Source organism: Oryzias latipes, chromosome 10, assembly GCF_002234675.1.
Source record: "Oryzias latipes chromosome 10, ASM223467v1".
Classification (NCBI taxonomy): Eukaryota; Metazoa; Chordata; class Actinopteri; order Beloniformes; family Adrianichthyidae; genus Oryzias; species Oryzias latipes.
Window position 1 is genome coordinate 21,985,783 of NC_019868.2, and position 23,644 is coordinate 22,009,426.

General features: G+C 40.0%; 3 protein-coding genes across 5 annotated transcripts; 1 reads left to right on the plus strand and 2 right to left on the minus strand.

Moving 5' to 3' along the window:
- Nucleotides 1-2,811: 2,811 nt before the first annotated feature.
- On the minus strand, nucleotides 2,812-5,104 carry eif4ebp3 (eukaryotic translation initiation factor 4E binding protein 3). The gene is made up of 3 exons (XM_004073428.4): nucleotides 4,743-5,104; nucleotides 3,741-3,908; nucleotides 2,812-3,354 (listed from the first exon to the last, which is right to left on the minus strand). The coding sequence occupies exons 1-3, from the start codon at nucleotides 4,873-4,875 to the stop codon at nucleotides 3,326-3,328; spliced, it is 330 nt and encodes a 109-aa protein (XP_004073476.1). The 5' UTR covers nucleotides 4,876-5,104; the 3' UTR covers nucleotides 2,812-3,325.
- Nucleotides 5,105-7,163: 2,059 nt separating this feature from the next.
- On the plus strand, nucleotides 7,164-17,469 carry acsl4 (acyl-CoA synthetase long chain family member 4). 3 transcript variants are annotated; one of them, XM_004073429.4, is made up of 16 exons: nucleotides 7,164-7,286; nucleotides 9,004-9,178; nucleotides 9,287-9,531; nucleotides 9,612-9,789; nucleotides 9,892-10,001; nucleotides 12,321-12,459; nucleotides 12,534-12,684; nucleotides 13,387-13,510; nucleotides 13,604-13,675; nucleotides 13,756-13,895; nucleotides 13,972-14,144; nucleotides 14,610-14,684; nucleotides 14,775-14,963; nucleotides 15,056-15,170; nucleotides 15,626-15,783; nucleotides 15,939-17,469. In XM_004073429.4, the coding sequence occupies exons 2-16, from the start codon at nucleotides 9,175-9,177 to the stop codon at nucleotides 16,094-16,096; spliced, it is 2,031 nt and encodes a 676-aa protein (XP_004073477.1). In that variant the 5' UTR covers nucleotides 7,164-7,286; nucleotides 9,004-9,174; the 3' UTR covers nucleotides 16,097-17,469. The 3 variants fall into 3 exon arrangements, with proteins under 3 accessions (XP_004073477.1, XP_011478702.1, XP_020562387.1); XM_011480400.3 differs by having other exon boundaries at nucleotides 9,004-9,531; XM_020706728.2 differs by lacking the exon at nucleotides 7,164-7,286 and adding an exon at nucleotides 8,638-8,741 and having other exon boundaries at nucleotides 9,004-9,531.
- A 4,530-nt stretch (nucleotides 17,470-21,999) lies between these two features.
- On the minus strand, nucleotides 22,000-23,488 carry nxt2 (nuclear transport factor 2 like export factor 2). Its single transcript, XM_004073537.4, has 4 exons — nucleotides 23,339-23,488; nucleotides 23,118-23,204; nucleotides 22,332-22,476; nucleotides 22,000-22,191 (listed from the first exon to the last, which is right to left on the minus strand). Exons 1-4 carry the CDS (start codon nucleotides 23,351-23,353, stop codon nucleotides 22,007-22,009), a joined length of 432 nt encoding a protein of 143 aa, XP_004073585.4. The 5' UTR covers nucleotides 23,354-23,488; the 3' UTR covers nucleotides 22,000-22,006.
- Between the last annotated feature and the right edge of the window lie 156 nt (nucleotides 23,489-23,644).

The following is a 23,644-nucleotide window of genomic DNA, read 5'->3' on the forward strand; positions in this document are numbered from 1 at the left end:
GTAAAACATATATTGATCAAAACTCCTTCAAAAGCACATCAGAAGGCACTGACAGGATTGCCGTTGTAACCGTGAGCCCGACCTGTCTTTCATGTGCATTTGTTCTCATGTGTTTTGCGAAACACAGTCATACACACACATTTTAGCCTGATAGGCATGACCGATTTCAAAGCTTTATCTTTGAGACTTTTTTTCCCAAATATTTGCTGAAGGGTGCAATGATCTCATGGTTCACATCCTATAACTAGAATTGCAAATGAACAAATACTTTGTTGAAATTTCAGGGCTTTACCAGGAATTTAAATAAAAAACACCTCATAAAAAAGGCTAGACTACTTCAAACTGACACCAACTCATCTTTTTTTATTTTTATGAATAAAACTCAAACCAGACGCCTCAGTTTTCCTTTTTTTAAATATATTGTGTTTTAAACTTGGATGAACCACATTTTTTGAAGAATTTATCTGTAAATGAAACTGTTGTGGTTTTGTGCTTTTTCTTGCCCCAAACTTTTTAAAATTTTACCTCACAAACTTTTTTTGATTTGTTGGGCAACAAGAACTGCCTTTCAGTCTTTTAATGTCACGGTTTATCACTTGCTTAACACCAGTGCAGCATTTGCAAAACTAGGGTCATCCGGTTTGTTTGACGTCTGTAGTTTTTCAAGCCAAACAAAACGGCAAATATAGTATCATGTTATTATCTGATAAAAAAAAACAGGCCTCATTAAGCAATAAAAGATTTGGAAAAACATGTTGTGCAGAGTTTATAGAACATTTAATGATTAAAAAGAGCATAATTTCTGGAATATTTCAATGTATATTACAATGTTTATGACAGATTCAGTTAAAAGGTGTGCATGAACAGAACTGCAAGCAGATGTAGTAATAGCCTGGCAAGAGTGTTTACATGATTGCCATGAGGCAGAACTAAGATTGTGCAACAGACAGAAGAAAGGTTTGCTTCATAGAGGCAACTGATGCCATGTGCAGTTTCCTTTAAAAACCCTCAATATCTTCTTGAATTCCTACTAATATGTTGCATTTTACTACAAGGAATAGTTCCTCAACAGAGCAGGTGTTAAAGAGAGGATTTGTGAGTGCACTTGCCATCGAGGAATCACCTCATCTGTTTATTTTGTCAAACATGAGTCGTCCTGTGAAGCCGTCGACTCTTTTTTCAGTGGTGTTTATTCGCTTCAATGCAGAACATGTTTTTCTGTGAATGAGACATGTGAGCCGTGTCATGACCGCAGCCTGGAAGCATGTCGCGGTTTTAGGTGTCTGTTGACATCGTTGCCCTGACGATTCTCTACCCAGATCCATTTTTTTCCATCGTCCTCGGACAGAGAAGCTTTCAAAAATAGATCTTTGAACCCGTTCCCCCACCACCCAGCCAACGCCGGACTGGGACACGTGAGACCACCGGAGGGTCCTTTAAAGCCACTGGGGGTTGTTGTTATCACCAGGTGCTGTTTGCAGCAACATAAGACTGATTTTCCTAAACATTATATGAATGAGCAGCATTGTGTTTTAATGTCTAAGTTCAAGTATTTTAAGATTAAAAAGATGTGACTTAGTTGCAGATTTGCTCATACATTCCTTGTTTTCAAGGAATGCTTGAAGTCTTTCCCCAGAGATCAAAGCATTTTTGTGCATAGCCGTTCAAGATGAGGGACTGCAGTGGAATCAGGGATGTAGAAGTAAATCTGCAGATGGTTTTGAGGACGAAATTTCCTGTAAGCACACAAGCAGAAAGGTTTCTCATCGTCATCTACCACTTGGCTTGACTTTCATCTGCTTTTCTTCTCACGCATTTTGCATAAAGAAAATAAAATCATATGCACACACATTTTTGACCGATAAGCCTGACTTTTGGCAACTTTAGAGGGTTTCTGCCAAATATTTGCTTTTGGCTGCAATGATCTCATGGTTCACATGGCCTGGTGAGGATTGCAAAAGAACAAATACAAAGTCTCACAATCTTACTAGAAAGCAGGAAGACATAAATCCAGCCCACGATCCAGTCAAAAGATAGCTTTTAGCTGTGAGGTATGACGGGAAGGCGTGCAGCTCAGTGAACACAGCAGTTGTGCAGACTGACCCACATCCCACACCATGTAGAACTTTTTATCCAATACTTCACCAGCTCAGATACAATTTTGGAAATATTTTAAAAATTAAATCAAGACTAAATGGTTTAGTGACTTGCCTGTGTTGCAAGTGGTTCTTCCCTTTGAATAAATTTCTGCCGCTGATAGATTGCAACAAAATTTGTCACTATACCCTGGTATGCAGGACTTGGAGGACTGCCTGAAAAGTGAACCCCCTCCCTCACCTCTAAATCTCTAGTCAATCCCTCTGCAGTCATGCTCGCCAGTAAAGTTATATTTTCTTTTTATATAAAAGTGGTTCAAATAGTCTTTTGTGTAACAGGAAGTTATTAGGCTTTAAATGTGTCGGTTCTAAAATGGGTTTGCGATGCGTTAAAGCATGCAGTAATCAACCCACAGAGATTGATAATCTAATGCTTAACACGTTTTTACAAGATGTGTGCAATGTATGTAATTAAAAGGTTCATCTAAGGCCATAGCTTTAGTCTGTTCTCTGTACTTTCTTGTCATTTAAGCCAAACAGGAAGATTGTCTGGAGGCCCCTACAACAGATTTGAACCAAATGTTTATACGACTTTATTAAATCCCCTCACAGCAGAGGCTCTATTCAGTTTTCCACAATATTGTTCATTCTCATGCATTTTCCTAATATTAGCACTTTCAGCCACCAATTGATTCAACACAAGAACAGAGAGAACTTTTGCATTTTCACTGCCTTTATTTTGAAATTCTCAAATCACTCCTTTCATACAAAATAAATGTTTGATAATCTGCAGGCTTCAAACAAAGTGAGTCTTCCCGTTTGAGGCTTCACATAAGAAGGCTGATGCATTGCTAACCCATTCCATACATCTCTTAATGTAATCATTTCCCTCAACTTAAAAAACATGCTACATCGTACAAATTTCTTATTTACATAAGATAAAAAAGTTAATTCAAAAAAGGTTTTTCCCCCTCCCTTGTACTGCTGTATCATTACAGTTAGCAAGCAAGAAATTATCAAGGCAATCCATTTTCTTCCTTTGCTTAACTCAGTGTGAGAGGGTAACAACACAAAATCACCCCACAGTTCCACACATTCATTTGGGTTTTTGACAAAGGTATTTGTAAACAAAAAATAAGAGGAATAATGATTTTTTTTTTCATATAATTAATGCATTAGTCATTTATGACCTTTAACCAATAACTCTCCACAGGAGGCAATTCTGGAGCTCAAATATCCATCTCAAATTGGCTGTCATCTGTTGGAAAAGAAAAAGGAAATTGTCTTAGCCGAGACATGGATGGGACAAAGTCCGTATTGTAAAGATTTAGAAAATTACAGAATGGTGTCATTTTATCAAAACGTCAAAATGTTGGTTATAAAACAGCCGATGAAGCGCAAAATTAAAAGCTTGCACTGCACAAACTACCATACGGCAAAGAGTCTCTAATAATCAACTGGCCTAGTATTAAAAAATGTACCATGAGGTAATAAACAGCCCAACTGCTGCAACGGCAAGAACAGTACGTCTGCTAGATAAGCAATAAGGAGTGACCGAGAACAAACAGATTAAGATCTGCGTGTTTATGTAAAGAAAACCACTAAACTGTAGTTATGTTTAGAGCAGAAATACTTTTATTTTACCTGCAACATCCTTCTCTTCCTCCTCTTTCAGGTCCTGCAGTTTCCCCACGGAGTGTGTAGCTGGTATGGTGACCCCTGGGATCTGAGGCAGACAGCATGGGGGGGTCCTGGCGAGAGGGGAATTTCGACATTCCAGGAGAAACTTCCTGTCGTAGATGATGCGAGTACCTGCGTTCGAAGAGAACAGAAAAACACAAAGTGGCGTTTGAGGATTTCGCAGTCCTTGAACAGAGAAGGCCCTAATTTTAATGTGCAAGGGAAAGTGAAACAATACAAATACTAGAATTTAAACTTGATTCATTCTCCTGGAGATTGACATATTGAAAAGAAAAAGTTTAAAACACTTAAAAATGGGGATGTGTTAGCTGTCAAAAAGACAGCTTACATTCATGTGTACAGTATCAGTTCAAGAACTGTCTCCAAGGAAAACATGTTATGCAATGGGCCAAGGTTGGAACGGTTCATCCGGGACAAAGGCAACCAAAACAGAGGACTGGAGAGGCGGGTTTACAGACACAAGTGGGCTGGAATGTAAAGAGCATGCAATGCATTTCAAGGTAAAGAAGAGCAAAAGGCATGTTCAGCAGCAGATCTGGACATTGCAATACTTTTTGGGGAATTGAAAAAGAAAAAAAAAGAACCACATTCAATGCATAGACTGACCCCCCTTCCCCTTTATGAAAACTGTACACAAAGTTCTTGGGTGTTCCTCAAACGGCCTTCAACCGCCAGCGCGCACAGGCCAATCACAGCGCTGTGCTTGCAGCTTGACTCATCCACCCTCCCTAGTCACGAGTTGGTCGGATCCTGTTGTCTTTGACTGTATGTTTCTGATGGAGAAACTAAAAGCAGACCTCAATGTTTTAGGAGTACTGTTTCAAAACAAATAGCACTGACTCTTAACCCTTAAATCTGCACGCGTTTTTCAGATTTCAAGGGTTGACATCCTTTTTTTTTTAAACATTTCTGCGGGTGAGGCGGAAGTCTGGCTGATTTTCTTACCTCCTGGCGTGGTGGAGAAGAGGGTCCCCCCGGGGGTCTGGCTGTAACAGTCAGGGAGCTGGGACCAGTCCTTCAGGGTGAGGACCCTGGTGGGAATCGGGCAGCTTTTCGCTTGCTTTGCGCCAGTCGACATGCTCGCTTGTTGGCTGTCGAATAAGTTTTAAGTAAACAAAAAGAAAATCCACAAAGTTACAGCGCTTTTAATGGTATTTCTTTCCTTAAGTCGACCAGCTACTTTTATTCAAACGGTGTGCTTTTTCAGCAAAGAAAGCGATAAAGTTAAACAAAACTCAAAAGGTTGACGCTTGCACACCACCATGTGCTTCGTAGCACACAGCTGCAGCAGCCGCCCGTGATGTTTTTGTGCAGCAGATCTGGAACACGTGGGACTTTGAGTCTGGGTGGCGAATGTTTTACTATAATGGGTACGCCGCCGGGGCGGCGCTTACAGCCACAAAAAAAAAAAGCATGAAATAAAAAGCGCACGCGGAAAGGAGCTTTTGTCAATAACGTTATGTTTTAAACCAAAAAAAAAAAAAAAGAATTTTAAGCACTTTGGGCTCTAGTACCAAACATTATATTTCAATTGACAACATTTACCATGAGATTTCAGTTTAAACATTCAGTGTACAGCATTACAGTGAAATGCAATTCAGCGGAGGGGCTGTCCCGCTCGCTAAAACAAGTGCACCTCTGCCATGCCTGTATGTGTCTGAACAACACTGCCTCCTACATAAATGTAAAGTTGGAACGATGACTGCACGTTTTTCACGTTACACACACACGACACCTTTCTCTGTGTTACATCAGCAGACATTTTCTTAAAAAAAGAAAAGAAAAAGAGGTTTAGCGAAACAGAACTGAGATGGAGGACTGTTAATATATACATATATAATTATCAAAAACAACAATGTGATAGTGGCTTAATCATCACATGTTAAATACATCTAACCAATTTTTAAAAAGCGATGTATCTACAAACTGTACTATCATGAAAACAGAACTTAGAAAGAAGGTAACTTCCTTCTAAGTACATTATTTCCAAGTAAATTAAAGAGTAAATTTCCTTTCAGCAAGTTGCATTTATTTTTCTGTATTTTATTTTATTCTGTAAGTAAGCTGCATTTATTTCTTTTAGTTTTTTTTCTTTTGTTTTTGTTGATACAAGGCAAGGCAAGTTTATTTGTATAGCGCATTTGATGCACAGACAATTCCAAGTGCTTTATATAAACCATTAAAGAAACAATCAAACGACATAGTAAATGCGTGATCTTTAAAATAAGATTTTAAAGATAAGTAAGCTGCATTTCTTTTCAACATAAAATGCTTAACACTGCAGCGGTAAAACTCTAGTCTCAGACATACCTTTTTGCTTTAATATCGATTACATTAATTTAACTATGAATAAAATTATGTGTTTTAATGTATTTAATATGTGTTTCGGGTTAGAATATACATTTCAGCTCGAATGTTTTTCTATGATGTGTTTTTCCCTGTGTTCTAAACTGCTTTTTTTTTATTTTTTTAATCCATGCTATTAAATAAAATCCTGTTGTAAACAACTCGACCACCTGCCTTTGTTGTTCCTAATACATCGTGGTCCGCATGTCTGACGATGGGATAGAGGGGCATCTGTAAGTGCTAATGTTCAAATTCTTTGGATGATTCAAAGTGGTTCCCATTTTTTCTGAGACGAGCAAACAAAAAGAAAGGGGAATGTGAATTTGTAAATGCAACTGTGCTGATTCTCGTCAACCACTTGAGGGCGACATTGTGAAGTTTAGATCACATTTGTTTATGATTAAAAAGCTAAAACGGTCTGGGATTTAACCTACAGCACGGAATTGAAACACAACAATTGGTTATTTGCAAACGTTTCTTTCACTCTGCCTATGTGAATTAGTATTATATATCATTTTAACATCTGTCCAGATCAGCAAAAACAGTAATTGTGAGAATAGTGCTGTTTTTTTAAACGTATTTGATCTACTTTGCAGATAACTTAAATTGACAATAGTCTAAATGTGTCCAAACACATATTTTCCTTTGAAATAAAAAGAAACACACAAACAAATGTAAATTAAAATAAACTCTTTTTTTTTGTCCCAAAAGTCGAGAATGGTTCATAAAGTCGGTTTATAAAATTAGTGATTAACAAATGCCAAGGGCACTTTTTCCCCCAACAATTTTCGGAATAGAACAGAAAATAATTCCATTCAGTTAAATGTCAACAAGAAACAGGGTTTCATTGAAAATGTAATTATTAAAAAGTATTTTCCCTAAAAATGAAACAAAAAATAACAAAATTAAAAAAAAATGTCAATAATCATCTGACAATGACATCGTGATTTCCGGCTACATCTGTCATCTCGCGGATGTGGAGAAGGAGGGGGATGCGGGGGCCCGAATCAGCTTCGGATTCCTATTGGTCGAGAAACATAGAATGAGATGACGTGTGTTCCGTGTTTCTGGGTCCCGCTGAAAAGGTAACTTTCGGTCACTTCTGGGTTCAGACATGACTGACCGGGTTTTCGGCTGTTGAGGGTAAGAACGTCTGACGCCTGCTCTTTAAGCAGGGGTATCACTGTCCTGTTAAAACTGTAATCTCATTACTTCCTTTACCCGTTAATAGATTTGTGTTAGAGTTAATTTGTGCGCGTGTAACTATAACGGCTTAGTTAGTACGACACATTTTTGCCAGATAATGTTAATCAACTCGCCGTTTGTGTTGCTCAACGGCGCGAGCTGAGCAAGCAGCAGCAGCGCGTGGTTTCTTTTGTCATCCGATCGTTTCCTATCCCGCTCGTTTCGTTTAGCACGGGTTACTCCCGAAATTAATGTTTTATTATAGAGGACACATTTTTCAGCGCATGCGCTCTAATCACTAGTCGAAATTTAGGCATTTTTTTTTTTTGTTAAAACGGACCCAAATTACCACTTTGGATGTATTTATTTTTATTTGTATATATATATCAAATGAAATGTTTGAAATAACAGAAACATTTCTCTACGTCTGATCATTACATTCCATCTATGTAAAGATTGATACTTGTCAAAAAAATTCTGGGGCGTGATTCCGATATCTTTTCTTGTCATTGAAAAAACTTTATCAACAAAACTTAAGAACATCAGAAGAACACAACGAGAATGTATTTTTTTCTTCTTATCATTTCAAGTTCAAAGGCAGAATCTCCGTCAGGAGCTCCGCAGGTGTGGGCTTCCTTACTGTTACGTCATGTTTCCGCGCCGGTATTTTTTATGGTTATATGCCCCCATAGAAAACCAAAATATATGCAAAATGTGGGTTTGAACAGAGACCGGCTTGTTCTAACTGTTTTGTCCAGTTAGATGTTTTTGCACGTCATGTGTACTTGGGAAATATGACTCACTGACAGGTGAATCATGGTGTTTGCACAATAAAAAAAATATCCAGAACTTTTTCATTCCCCTCCTGCCTCTGGACAGGAAGATTTTCCTGTTACTGCATTAAGCGTCTGGAAATGTTGTGTGGACATAATGATGGAGTAAGCCCTTAAGAAGAGGATGGTTCTGCATTCCTCTTCCTGTGTTTTAAAATGTTTATTACGCTAAAGGTGGCCCTTTTATTTTGTATGGGTAAAATGTGGTTTAACTGCATGCAGTCCTCTGCGCAGTGAGGTCGCCAGCTTGCCCTGAAGTTGCCTTTGACTGACCACCAGTGGGGTGAGCCTCAAGAGTGATTTTTATTGGCCGTCTGCTGGTCTATCCTCTTCAGCGCTTTTCTCTAGCTCGGATCATTGGCCAGAAGCTCATCTGGTCAGAGGGACTTCCCGCTCTGGTTATCAGCCCTCTGTATCTGACAGGTAGACAGGTGTTTATACAAGATTGAGGGAGAATTTCCCAGTTGAAATGTCATTTATTTTGAAGCTGTAGAGGCGTGTAAGCATCAAAACTACGCAGAACTGTTTAGGACCAAAGACTGTAAAAACAGTCTATGTTTGGGACGGAGAAAAAAAGGAGGTATGCTTCTAAAGTAATTGAATTCCTAATCTCAGATCTTATCAACTTTATTTTAAATTCCTTAGACGTTTTTCATCAGAAAGTGGTTTGCTTTAACGGCTGTTTAGTAAAAATCGGTTTGATTCATTTTTTTCACAGAACTTTGAAATAGCAAAACAGCAATGATCAGTAATTATTTGATGTAAACAATAAATTTGATGGAAAGTAAATGTATATTTTGTATGTTTATTTCATGTCTTTTTTCTCTCTCTCTTCGTTTTAGCTCAACGTGGTGACAATAGTGGACCCAAAGCCTTTATAATACACCTGTGGGACCATAAAATACCTGCGTGGGCTTTTCTCATCCCAGCTTTGACAGCTGTGCACTTACACTTTGAAATCTTTTTAAAAAGCAGTTCAACAATCAAGACTTTTTCAACCACCGCACACCAAAATGGGTATCCAGTCAAACTCTGCCCTCCAATCTTTCCTGCTCTATCCAATCCACCTTCTGATATGGATGTACTCAATCCTCTCCTTCCTTCCTTGGTACTTCGTCACTGGAGTTCGCCAAAGAAAATTTCTCTCCAGGCGAATTAAGGCCCGCTCCACGTCAGGCCACCCAGAGGGACCATACCGATCCGTGGACCACTTTGATTCTCTCGCCGCGGAGGATTTCCCAGGGAAGGACACCCTGGATAAGTTGTTCAGGCATGCTGTGGAGCGCTTTGGACCAGATCCTTGTCTTGGGACCAGAGAGATCCTGAGCGAGGAGAACGAGACTCAGTCCAACGGTAAAGTTTTCAAAAAGGTGTGTATGTTTGTACTTTACCACGGAGCACTTGAAGGTCTAAAGACGGCGTGCTGCTGCTGACATGTTTTCTATTGTAGCTGATCTTGGGGGAGTATACATGGTTGTCCTACAATGAGGTGGAGTCTATAGTGAACGAGTTTGGCAGCGGGTTGGCAGCGCTGGGGCAGCAGCCCAAAAGCACCATCGCCATCTTCTGTGAAACCAGAGCAGAGTGGATGATCACTGCTCAGGCCTGCTTCAGGCGGAATTTCCCATGTAAGCAAACTCCAGACCCAACGTTTACAAACCATAACTGTTGTACAAACCTGCTTTTCTGACTCATACCTTTTTTTTTTTCTTCTTTTTTTTTGCCTGCAGTGGTGACGTTTTACGCAACTTTAGGAGAAGAAGCGATTGCGTATGGACTAAATGAAACAGGAATTACACATCTGATTACTAGCATGGAACTGCTGGACTCTAAACTGAAAGTGAGTCATTCCTCTGAAGTGTAAATTGAGGACAAAGGTTACATGGATATACAAGAAGTTCTCACTAAACAAGCAAAGATGGACAACATTTTAGGGAAAAACTAAATCACCAGATTTTTAATATCACGTGTTATTAAAAAGTTATGACCTCTTTGGTTCCTTTGGAGGAATGTTATATGGCAGTATGAGCATTAAAGGGCCTATATCATACTTTTCTTAAGCCTTTCAGAGCAAACTACATCCATATATATGATGATTTATTACCTTTGCCTCACTAAAGAACGATGTTTTTAATGAAATATTAGTTATTTTCACAGATCATTTCCTATCTGAAAGTAAGGCGACTCGATCTCTGAGGCACGACTTTCGTAACTTGTGGGTGCCGCCCATTTCAGGACGTCATCCTATAGCCGATCTCTGCAGCACGTTTGCTTTTCACCCATGAAAACAATCACCTTCAAACTTTAGCAAAGATGCATATTGTGCACATAAAAGCAAAGCGTTTTGCCGATCACCACCAGCTCCACTGAGAAAGTGGGTGTGTGTGTCATTCTGGGGGCGGTGCTGGTTGCACAGACTCTTCCTGGAAGGGGCGGTTTCTCACTTATCTACGTGAGGAACCCCGCTCGTTTTCCAGGGTTGGGAGGGGCTGGCGCTCAAGAGTGCAGCTTTTTAGAGGAATCCTCAGAAATGCGTGAATGGATCAAAATACCGCTTTGGGCTTAAAAGCTCAAAAAGTTACATTTGCGCGGTATAAGCCCTTTAAAAATCCTCCTGACTACTACAGTATAAAAAAAAAATGTTGTCCAGTCAACATATTTTAAATCCACCAAAACTACAATTCCTGGAGCCCTACCCCTTCACACTATAAAGCCCCCAAAATCCAACAGGAGTTAGTTTAGTAGTATGCAGTGGTTGGGAGATATTCAGGCTTAGAAATGTCCTCTATAGAGGACAAATATTCATTGCTGGTAGTAGGGAGGAAATGACAGGATTTAGATTTTATTTTACTTGTTAAATTTGTAGATTCTCACATTTCTAGATCTTCTAGAGACACAGTAATGTTATAATTTTATTATCTAGTGGTTGGGGGGGGGTCACAACTTTTCTATATAATCAAGGGTCTTGCAGCACCAGCTGTGTTTTTCCAAGGGTATGTGTTCCAGCATGATCTCCACTTCTGAAGCGTGTTCATCCGCCCCGCAGTAAACATTTGTTTCTGTTAAAAGCCGAGCTCCGCATTCCTTCTTCCCACAAGCTTTGATTGGACTTAATGTAACATGTTGAGGAGTGCATGTGGAGCAGGAATGATGATCCGTTAACAATCATTTCTTTAAAAAAACGTTTCTGCTTGGAGGCTTAGATGAAAAGCCTAAAGGTGTGGAGCCACGCAATGGAAAAGTGCTTCCAGCTGCTGATGAAACTGGAGTTTCTTCATTGTGGCCTTTCAGGCTTTTACATGTTCTCCTCCTTCTTTAACACTTGGTTCAGCTTAAAAGGACTTGTTTTTTTATTAATGCAACAGGACATTCATAAATGTTGTAGCATGAAAACAGATCAAATTCCAGACTGAATTAATCAAGAGTTAAATGTTGTTGTGTGTAAGTGTGTATATCTTTCCCACTGGCATGATTTTATTTATGATTGATTCATTGAAGATTCAACTCATTTTGTGGGATACGATACAGTCCAATTCTTTTACCTAAATGGCTAAAAATCCAGATATTTAAAATTCATTTGGCATTTCAAACTATGAATGAAAATGCCTTTTAACAGCTTGTTATCAGCCCTTTTTAGTTTCTTTCTATCTTTGACATAACAGCTTCAAAAAAACAAAAACGGTCTTTTGGTCCTTTAAAATGTTTTGTTCTTTGTGGTTAAAAAAAAGTATAGCAAAGACAGTAGAGACAGAACAGGAAGAGACTCTGACAAAGTTGATTATTTGTTTCCTAATGTATGTCATACCTGTTTACCAACATATCAAATCTGTGGTTTTCAACCGATTCTGCTGTTACTCTCAGTACTACATTGATTTTTCGATACGCATCTTTTATCTTTTACATCCTTAGTTGTCTGTGAAGTGCCCTCAGATTCTGTTAGTGTGTTCTACCGATTGCTAAACTCTAAAACCATTGATCTCCATTAGCCCACAGGTAACGTCACAGGAAATAATCTTATCCATAAAATAAATAAACGATGTGGGTCCCACCACCAGCTGACGGTGCCACACCGTCACACAATAACTTCAAGAATTTCCCACAAACCGCCAAAAAACCAAGAAAAGACTCAAACTGATGTTTTTTTCCTGTCTCTCTGTAGAATGTGCTGCCACAGATCCCCTCTTTAAAACACGTGATCTACGTGGATGAGAAGAAGTACAACGCAGAAGGCTTTCCCGAAGGGATTTCCATCCGCAGCATGGAGGCCGTGCGAGAGCTGGGCAAACTACCGGAGAATAGTGCGTTTTTGAATCTGTTTTTTTTTGTAACGGGTTTGGGGAACGGGCCATTCATTGTTCTGCTCGTCCTGCAGTGAAGAAGCCGATTGAGACCCCCGAGCCCTCAGATCTGGCTGTGGTGATGTACACCAGCGGTTCCACTGGGAGGCCCAAAGGAGTCATGATCGTCCACAGTAACCTCATAGCAGGAATGACAGGCCAGTGTGAGCGCATCCCAGACCTGGGGTGAGTTTGATGAGGAAACCGGATTCCCCTTTTTTCCTTAGACGCTCAGGAAACAGTTGGATTTTATACAAATCAGGAACGAGGACACCGCCTTACTGCCTGAGGCAATTTACGCCAAGCCACCTTTAGAATAATACCATTCATAATTCAATGTGAAGGTTTAAAATGTTTTATTTAAAACAAAGACGAGTTATGACACATAATTGGGATACCCTTGTATGAAATCTTTTGATCATAAAGGGTTTATGGGAGGTTTTCACATTGTTTGGACCTCGTCTAAGCGCTGTTTTTGGATTTATTCCAATATGTCTGCACACTTTTGATCTTTGTTATAGAACATCAAACCAGTTTGATCGACCGTAAATTATTTTGCAGTAAAAAAACTGGACTTCTCAGAATTTTAGATTTTTGTTCAGTTTCAGGTTTATTGTAAAAAAGAAAGAAGCAAAAAAATGGAAGTAACGAGCATTACCACAAAAACTGTTTTAAAGGTAAAGATCAGATCAGAGAAGTAGTGTGGCCTGCACTACTAAGGGTAAAAACAGTCTCTAGTTGTCATTTATTTCAAAGCATAAAGACAGAGAGTGTTTGAAAAGAGGAACTACACAATGATGATAAGCAATGTCTGTTGTAAAATGTGGGTCTCGTAACAGAGAACCTGCTTTAACGACTTCCTTTGCTTTTTCTGCTCTGTCATGGCAGACCTAAAGATACATACATTGCCTATCTGCCGCTGGCTCACGTCCTGGAAATGACGGCAGAAATCTCCTGTGTCACATACGGCTGCCGCATCGGGTATTCATCTCCTCAGACTCTGTCGGATCAGGTACCAACGAGTTTCTGTGGATGCACAATCACATGTGGGTGTACTGTGAATGTGTGGCACGAGTTTAAAATGTTCTTCTTTTTATTTCTTTAGTCTACCAGAATAAAGAAAGGGAGTAAAGGAGACTGCTCTGTTCTTAAACCCACCTTGATGGCAGCTGTTCCTGTAAGAATCCTTCTTTTTTTCCCCCCCATCACCCTTTTTATCTGGTTTTAATCAAATCAAATGCTTTTCTCTTTTAAAAGGAAATAATGGATCGCATCAACAAGAATGTGATGAGCAAAGTGCAGGAAATGAGTTACATTCAACGGACGCTGTTTACACTGGGATACAAATATAAACTGGAACAGGTCAAGAAGGGCTATGACGCACCTGTCTGCAACCGGTAAGAAAGGCTGCGCTGCAGACGGATGCATGTTTATTTCCTGATTAAACAACCCCATAATCTGTGTTTCTCAAAGCTTGCTCTTCGGGAAAGTGAAGAAGCTGCTGGGCGGGAATGTGAGGATGATGCTGTCCGGGGGAGCACCTCTGTCCTCGGACACGCAGAGGTTCATGAACGTGTGCTTCTGCTGTCCCGTGGGCCAGGGCTATGGCCTGACTGAAACCTGCGGAGCTGGCACCATCACAGAAGGTACACTATAAGAGCTCTTAATAATCTAGTTATAAGACGTTAACAAGCATTAGTTTTTAAGGTATTCATACAAATACAGCTGTCCTATAGTGGCTTATAAACACATTACTCATGCTTGTTAATGTCTTATAATGATTTTAAAGTGTTGACTTACTCTTCAGCATAAAAAAAATGAACAAATTCAAAAAGAGACATTTTAAATCAGTCTCCAAATATGGCTCGATTGCTGTCATGTGTGATCAGAAAAGCACTTTTACTTATTCAGTTCCTAAAATGATTCAAACCGAAATGCACGGCTCTCATCACAGAAACGGCTTTCAGATGCTGTTTGTGACTGTTATTTGTGCGTCCATGTGTGGCCTGGTTAAACATTCTTGGCTAAATGTGCGTGCAGTGACAAACTGAGAGGATTTTTCTGTCCTCTTGAGGAAAAAGGGAAGTGACTAAGCTTTTGTCTTTACACAGTTGCAGACATCAGCACCGGTCGCGTCGGAGCTCCTCTGGTTTGCTGCGAGATCCGCCTCAGGGACTGGGCTGAGGGTAAGACCAAAAGCACGCCGGCGCATTGAAGGACCGGGACGACGTGGATTTCTCGGTTTCTGCATTAAGATGCGTCTTCTGAACTCTCAGGTGGTTACACAACAAAGGATACACCAAACCCAAGAGGGGAGATCCTCATTGGCGGACCCAACGTCACCACGGGTTACTTCAGGCACGAAGGCAACGATGATGACTTTTTCCAGGACGAAAAGGGTCAGCGGTGGTTCTGCACCGGAGATATAGGAGAGGTTCATCCTGATGGCTGTCTGCAGATAGTGGGTGTGTACATTTATAAACCAACCGAGTGCAGCTGTTGTCAAATCAATGGTACTTTTATAACAAAGCACTGTGAAACACTTTTTTAAATCTAGACCGCAAGAAAGACTTGGTGAAACTGCAGGCCGGAGAGTACGTGTCTCTTGGTAAAGTGGAGTCTGCTCTGAAAACCTGCCCTCTTGTAGACAACATCTGCGCATACGCAAACAGGTGGGTTTGATTCTAGTAGAACCACATATCCAGGAAAAGAAATTCAGTTTCTGGTTACTCCTGGAACTAGAAAGGGCTTTAATTTGACTTTTTAAGTTGTTTTATATTTAGCTTTTTAGAGCTTCTATGATCACAATGTTATCAATACTCTCATGGTTTTTTAGTGTTTGCATATGGAAAATACTCTGCTGCACAGGAAGATATCACACTGTTGTTTATTCGTAGCTTTTTGACCTGGATTTTCCCATCTTTATTTTCTGTTCTCATGGGATTACACAAAACTAACTTTCTGGTATTTCCAGGAAGAGAAGCATAAAAGTATAATTTGGAAAATGTGCCGCCTGCCCTTTTACCAAAACCCTTACAGCAACTGCTGATTTAAATTCATTGATGCACATTTCCAGCTGGGATTCTTGTTTATTCTTCTTAACAATGTCCGATCTGTTTTTCTGCAGTGAGCAGAACTTCGTCATCAGCTTTGTGGTTCCAAACCAGAAAAAGCTGACAGACCTGGCCAAGGAGAAAGGAATTGAGGGAACGTTTGAGGAGCTCTGCGTTCACCCTGAAATGGAAAAGGAGGTTCTGAAGAGGATTACTGATGTCGCACTCAAAAGTAGGAATTGAAAAAGATGCAGCTTTTCTACTATTTTCAGCTACTTTGAATGTTTTAAATTCCAAAATGCACGTTTCTGCTCATTAATTATTATGTTTTTGTAACCAAAAACTTATAACAGATGTCATATTCTCCCTCTTTTTTTGTCTTTGTAGTTAAACTCCAGCGATTTGAGATTCCAGTGAAAGTGCATCTGAGTCCAGAGCCATGGACCCCTGAGACGGGTCTGGTTACAGACGCATTCAAGCTGAAGAGAAAGGAGCTAAAGAACCACTATTCTGACCACATAGAGAGGATGTATGGAGGGAAATAGGTCCACTTTGTCAGAGGTCCGTGTCCATATCATCCCTGACCCTGGCTTTTCCTGACACATTCACACTTTGTCACTCGATTCAATTCAACTTTTCCAATAGAAACCCACGATCAGAGCTACTAAACACACGATCGCTACACCAAAAGGTACTAAGCCTCCATCAGTCCCATGATCCCCTGCTTCATCAGCAGCAGCCATCCTGGTTGTTTACCCAAGTGCCTCAGCGGTGCTCCTCTGTACAAACAAGTCCAGTTAGATTAGTTGTGACTGTTCAGTGCCAGTCTGACAGAAGAGGAGGCAAGAGATTAACGTTTATTTATATTATTCTTTTTTTTTTGTCTTAACTTAAGCTGGTCTGGCTTTCAGCCTGGTAAATGACTTTTTTTACCTGGCTTAAAGCTGCTCGTACACCAAATAATTTGTCTTTAAGACAAACGCCGAAGCTGTAGATAGCTGTAAAAATAAAAAAACAACTCTGTGCTCCTTTTCTCCGTCTCTTTTGAATATCGTGTCTGATGTATGACTATAATAGAAGCACTGGAGTGACAAATGTTTCACAAAAGTTCAGCCACAGCACTCCACTGCCATTCACTCAAAACCTGTCTGCACCCTGCACCAGACTGCAGCTAAAGTTCCTGATTTGTCTGTGGTGTTACGAGAACATTAACAAAGGTCAATGGATCAAAGCAGCTTACTCTTTAGTGAAGTTGGAGTGCTGATGTTACTGTGCCTTCAGTTTGACAGGACTGGCATAGTAAAGTGATTCTAGACTAGAATTGTCTTCTAAATGGCTTAATAGCCATGTTGAGTTTACACGAGAGGAAAAGTGATGTCCACCCAAAGATAGACGTGAATTATTTCAAAAATAGACATTTCTGTTTAGCCACTGTTTTCATATTTTTTGCCAGTTATATTTAATTTATACTTCTGTTGATGTGTTTAATAAGTAGAGGCCCAAAAAGGATAAACGAGTCTGTCTCAGGAAGATGCGCATTCTTAAAAATGTGAAAGAAGGATTTGCTTGTCGATGAAGCTTTTTAGGATTCTTACAGGCACATTATTTATTTAGGAAAAGCAACGCTGAACTGCTCGCAGGCTTAGCAGCCGTAGTTCCAGCTGGAGTACTGTAATGCGGTGCATACTGTACAGCAATTGAAAGCTATACGTGGTTTAGGATCAGGAGGTTCACAATGTGTTTGTTCGATATCATAGGAGGGTTTTCTGTGGATGTTTTTTTCCTAGTACTTTTTTTTGTGTTAAACTTTAAGACCGTGACAGCTGCTTTCATGTTGTCTGGAAATTGTATTTATTTTCACGTCCTTATGGTCACATGCTCTGTGCAGGTTTAAAGAATAAACATCTTTTCATAGGAATGTTTTATGACTCGTCTGTTTTGTACATGTAAAAAGATGTAAGGGTTCTGCGGTCTCATCTCGTCAAAAACTTGATTTCTTCTTGCAATTAAAGACTCATTTCAAACATCTTTCGATCAAATGTAAAAGCGCTCCCAGTTTTCTTTGTCATTTTGATGTTGCCGTTTTTAGCCCAAATCAAAAAGATTAAAAAAATCATTAGAAATTTGCCTCTGTGTTTTCCACCTCACAAAAAGTCTTTTTTTTCTTTTCAAAATATGTTCAAAAAGAAATGCAATCTGGAGTTTAACTCTTAACATGTTTTACATCATCTGTACAATCCCACAAGAACATGTTAAAAACACCATTTTCAGTGGAGTGGATCTATAAAAATATATTTATTTGAACTTTGTAATTAAAAGGTAGTTAATGAAGAATTAATGTACAACTTTTAAAGCACACTTGTTCTTAATTTGTCACAATAATTGCCTAGTAATAACACTAACTTAGAAAATATTAAAAACAATCAGTAAAAAGGAATTGTCTGGGAGCCAGTTTAGCTCGTGCTGGTTTGCGGCGCCTTCCGTCCGTGAAACCCGGGTTCGACTCCAGGCTGCTCCCTGTTCCCTTCTCTACCTCTGCCGGTTCTAAGCCCGGTTAGAGAAGGTTGCGCCAGGAAGGGCATCCGGCGTAAAACATTGCCAAATTTACCATGCGACTTGTTCGCTGTGGCGACCCCTGATGGGAGAAGCCAAAAGTGGAAGAAGTAAAAAGGAATTGTCTCACAATATGTAATAGTCATTGAACATTTTCGAACCAAAGAATGTAAAATGTTGAACGCTGTTCATTTGAAGCCATAGTTTTTATATCAGCAAAAGAATCGTGAAGAAATATAACTGCAACTGAGGGTAAGAGTAAAAGTTTGTTTTTTAGAGAACAACCTTAACAGGCGTCGAGTTAGTTCCATAGTTTATTTGCATGAGCTACAATACCTACATGTATGTTTGCTTGCATAATCAGAATGCAACAGGCAGTAAATGGTCCCCATTTGATTGTAAAGTTAAGTTACACCCACAGTTACTGCAAGTCTCTCCAGTCTCTGATTGGACAGTTGAACTGCCCTCCAGCAGACTGGTGATCTCTTCAGGCTGTAGCCTGGGAAATGCACCAGCAACCTCATGATTCCCAAAGGGATTAAGTGGGTTTAGAGGATGGATGTATTATTGAGCTGCATGTGACAAAGAAAGGGTGTTCAGAAAGCATAACTGAAGATTCAATTTTATGTCTTCCAAATGACTTGAATTGCTGCGATTTGTCAGAGAACAAGTAAACCGGCTACTGTTTGTGGTTCAAATAACTTCAAAACTACGCATTTTAACCTTTGATGTTCCGGATTTTTATTTTTACATCAAATTTTCAAATGTATGAATCTACTAAGTGCAAAAATACATGCTGAGATGATGATGGAGATAGAATTTTATGTTGTCGTGTTTAGCAACTAAAGCCAATGTAGCAAACCGCTTAACAGTCAAGACATCAGGCACTGACACTGACCTCAGCTGGGCTGAAAATGGTGCTAACTTCCAGCAGTCTCTAAATTCATTCTCTCAACATTCTCCAATTCTATACCTAAAGTCCTAAATCAGGGGTCGGGAACCTATGGCTCGCGAGCCATATATGGCTCTTTTGATGGTCACATGTGGCTCGCAGACAAATCTTTAATTATACTTTTTTTTTTTTTTCATTAGACCAGTCCTCGGCGCGATGCGATGCCAGAGGCGCGCAATAGTAGCGGTGCTTAGAGAGAGAAATCTGTGCCAGCACTTTCAGTTTACTATTATCTATTATTTCACAGAGTTTGTACAAGCTGAAAACCTGTGAATTGCCGTGGCTAAAACTGCGCGCTCCCGTCTCTGAGAAAGAGCGCGCAGTTGCGGAGACGGGATGTGTGAGGAAGAAAGCAGAGGGTGGGGGTGAGGGGTTGTGGGGACCGGCAGCAGGTGAATCGCGCAGGGATTGTAAAAACGTAAAACCCGCTGCCTGTCACTCACTGTGGCGTGTGAGTGTGTGTCTGGCTCCCCGTCTGCATGTGAGCAGTCTTTGTCACATCTAAAGAACATTCAGACCTACGATCACGTTTAAAGTCTCAACGCCTGCGTGAAGCAGAAACACACCACGTATCAACCAGACTAGACAATCAGCAAAACTACCATGAGAAATACTCACCATTTATTAGCAACAGCATAACAATGTTATTGAAAAGAATCCACAGACTTATTGTACTTTAAAAATGTTGAAATTACATCAAATGCACACATTCACTTGTATATTTAGTTTTAAACATTGTCGCGGACTGAGTTTAACTTGTCTGTTAGGCCGCATTAAAAGTTCTGGAGTTCATTGAACGCGTCAAGCAGAGATCTGATTGGCTCTCAGTTCTGTCGCTCAGCCTGTTGTTAGGTAATTTGGACCAATGGAGTTCAGCTATGGGCCAAATAAGGGAAATGGGAGGGCTGCAGCGGGAGCAGGGGAATATAAAGTCTGGAGAATCGCTCTCGTCTCGCAGTGTTGCCAGATTGGGCGGGTTTCCGCCCAATTGGGCTTCTTTTGGTTATGTTGGGCGGGTAAAATTGGCATTGGGCGGGTCTATAAAATTTGGGCTGCTTTTCAAAATATTTAGCGGTTTTATTGTCATTATTATTATTTTTCTTATTATTTAAAATATTAAGTAAAAGTATACTAATTAATATATAGCGTAAAAAAAGCATTGTGAATATATGAAACATTACAGTAATCCCCCTGTTTAGTCCCCCCCCCCCCCCCCCCCCCCGCGAATAACAAAAATCAGCGAATAATTGACGCTGTTTTAAAACTCCCAGAGCCTCTGCAGAGTCAGAACCCTATTCTGCCGTTTGGGTTCATTTCCAAAAGATGGAGATGATGCAGGGCTTTTATTGGCTTTTATTAACCTTGTCAGAATGGTTACAGCTCGAACAAAAATAGCGCAGCCTGCTTATACACTCAGCCGGAGTAGAACGTTCAGCCAACGCGCACCCAGGTAGGCCCCGCCGCCTCTAATCCACCAGTCACCAGCCCACCGCTGATTGACATACGCTGTGGTCCAGCAACTGGCAGTGGCAGAAAGAGGGGGGCGCCATCAAAAGCCATCTAGAGTACACGATACGAGAAACCTATAACTGGATTTTCTGTACTTATTTTATAAAAAAATGTATTATAACAGACTTATTATATAATAATTTATTATTATTGCGTCATTTTTTATTAGGCTATGGCTATACTTTTACGTTCAACATTAGGTTTTTGCTAGGTTGAGATTTGGGCTTGTTTTTATTGAGGTGGGCGGGTTTTACGATGAGTTTGGGCTGGAAACTGTCGCTCAGATCTGGCAACACTGTCGTCTCGGCGGGAGAGATTCAGGAGTTGCTGAATTAATTGTACGGCGTTTGTTGTGGTCTGCAGTAACCAGAATAAAGAACTTTAAAAGAGGTTAAGTGTCAGTGTGGGAAAGAGACACTACATTATTGTATGGCTCTTTCGAAATTACATTTAAAAATATGTGGCGTTTATGGCTCTCTCGGCAAAAAAGGTTCCCGACCCCTGTCCTAAATGATGCATAAAGACAAGTTTCAAAAAGCTGGTCTTTAACCAGATTTTCAGGAATTTGGGTGAGATTGATGTGACTGGTGGTGTCTGTTTTTCCATCTTAAAACAATTGATGCTCCTACTTGGAAGTGCTCGAGTCAACACAGAGCGAAATGAACAGATTACCTTTTATTTTTGTAGCAAATAACACGGTAAGTATTGAATCCCTGAGATGTCAGTTAACGTGTCTGGTTCCAGCCGGGACTCTAAAAAGGCTTTTGTTTGGGACTCAGTTCTTAACCCTTGTGCTATCCTAGGCACTTTAACATTGGGAGTGGGGTCATAGGATAGCACAAGGGTTAAGAACTGAGTCTCCCTGTTGCTGAGAGCTCTCTGTTTATGTACTCTCCTCCTGGTTTACAATCCCACACAACCCCAACTTAACATTACTGTCCCCACTGTCCCCTCCCACCAAGCAGGCCCGGGTTCCAAAAGTCCTGAAACCTGTGTCATAGACTGATAACGACTCTAAACTGTCCATTAGAACTAAAAATATTTGTATAGCCCTGTGATAAGATAGTAATCTGTCCATGGCGTCTCCTTTACCCTAAAGTACCTGACTCCTGCAAACGCCTGTGACTCTCTACAGGACAACATGGAAATAAGATAACGAGTGGTCTTAGTTACGTCCTTTTTATCATCTAGAATCTATTTAGGAGAACTAAATGTAGAAAACTCTGCAATCTTTTAAGAAAAAGGCTTAATTTTTTATATCAACAGTTTCTTCAAAAGAACATTTTATTTTGGTCACATTCTTTACAAAACATTCTGAAAATTTCTATTCTTAAAAGAACACCAAACAAATTTCTTAAACAAGTGTTAGTTATTCAAAAACACCAGGAACCCCCCCCCCCCCCCCCCCCACCCCCCCCCCCCCCCCCCCCCCCCCCCAGCTTCAACTATTCCAGTCCTGAAATCGGAAACAGTCGCTTGCAATCTTCCAGACGGGCTGGTCGTTGTTCGGCGTCGCCTGAGCAGTGAGGAGAAAGTTCTGGTTGAAGAAACGCTGCTTGTTGCCTTCAAACTTGACTATTCCACCAGTAACCACAAGTAGAGTCGTCTGGCCTTGAGTTGCTTGTTCTGTGAAGTTTCAGATGAAACAATATGGTTTAACAGACATTCAGGTGTTAACATGTTTCAGTTTCTGATCGTTTGTACAGATTCACTAAGGATTGCTTAAAAACTGAAAGGGTTTTTGGGTTTAAAGCCACCCCACTGACCATGTACAGGCTGGCAATCCAGTGTTTGAACCTGAAATTCGCTCGACGGCAGGGACTCAAAAAATGCACTCAGGGCTTCTTGCCCTGACACCGCATTCCCGTTCCAGACCAAAGTGGCTTTGTCCAGGTACAGCCGGATCAGGTTCTGAGACACACCAGCCAAAAAGAACGGCATTTAGAAACAACAATGTGAGCCTTTAGCACCTCCTTCAGCTCACTAATGCTGAGTATTTCACTAAAGGTTGAAAAAATATATAACTGTATGAATTTCTCAGTGAGGTACGCTCTAAGGGTGAGGGCATTTTGATGATGTAGCCCCCTACCATCATTCAATCAGAAAGATAAGTGTCAGCTGACAAAATCCTCCACACTTTTGAAGGAGTTTAAAGTAAAGCTACCTGAAAAAATGTTACTGTCAATGATGAGTTTAATTTTTTTAAGTTGGCAAACTACTCCATTTCTACAGAAATGTGTTTATGGGAGCATATTTGTCTCATAATTCAAAATAAAAGTCAATCCCGGAAATGCTTTTTCATTTTCACAATAAAGCAGCGTCGTTCGTTCAAAACTGAATTGAAAAATCAATCCGCCAAATGGCTTTTCCTTTTTCTTCTTCAACATCGCTCCTTCTGTCTCTTAACTAAAATGATATTCAGGTTTTGACTTTTATTTTTAATTATGAGACACATGCTTCCATATGTATTCACGACTCTATGCACAAACTAGTAGTAGTAAACAACAGAGCGGTTTCCAAATACTAGTCGTCGGTGACGAAAAAAAACTCACCCTCCTTTTTTTATCCATGCAGTCGTAATAAATGTTGACAAATTCCTCTGAATATCTACAAGACTGGTCAACGTGGGTCCTGAAGTCCTATAGAGAACATAAACGTTTATCAAACTGTGTCACAGAGAACCAAATATTGATTGACACACAAAAAACTGATGAGGGAGAAATATTAGTTCTACTTTTCAGCAAATGTCCATTAAATAAAGGTTGAAACTTACCAACGTGCTTGCCATGTCCTAACACAATTAAATAAAACCAATTTATTTGAAAGAATATCGCGCAATCTCCAAACATTCATTAATTGTTTTTCTTTTTTTTAATCATGTAGCATGGAACGCGGCCATTTTGGTCTTAACATTACTTCTTCCGGATACAGCGGAAGCCTACCAGAATAAAATCTCTGCTGTTTCTTTCTTGCTAAATAAAATGCATTTGTGAAAATTTTGGTTAATGTTTACATATTTCTGTTTTGTTAATTACTAAGTAGGTAATTATTTATTCATAATTCATATTAAATATTTTGA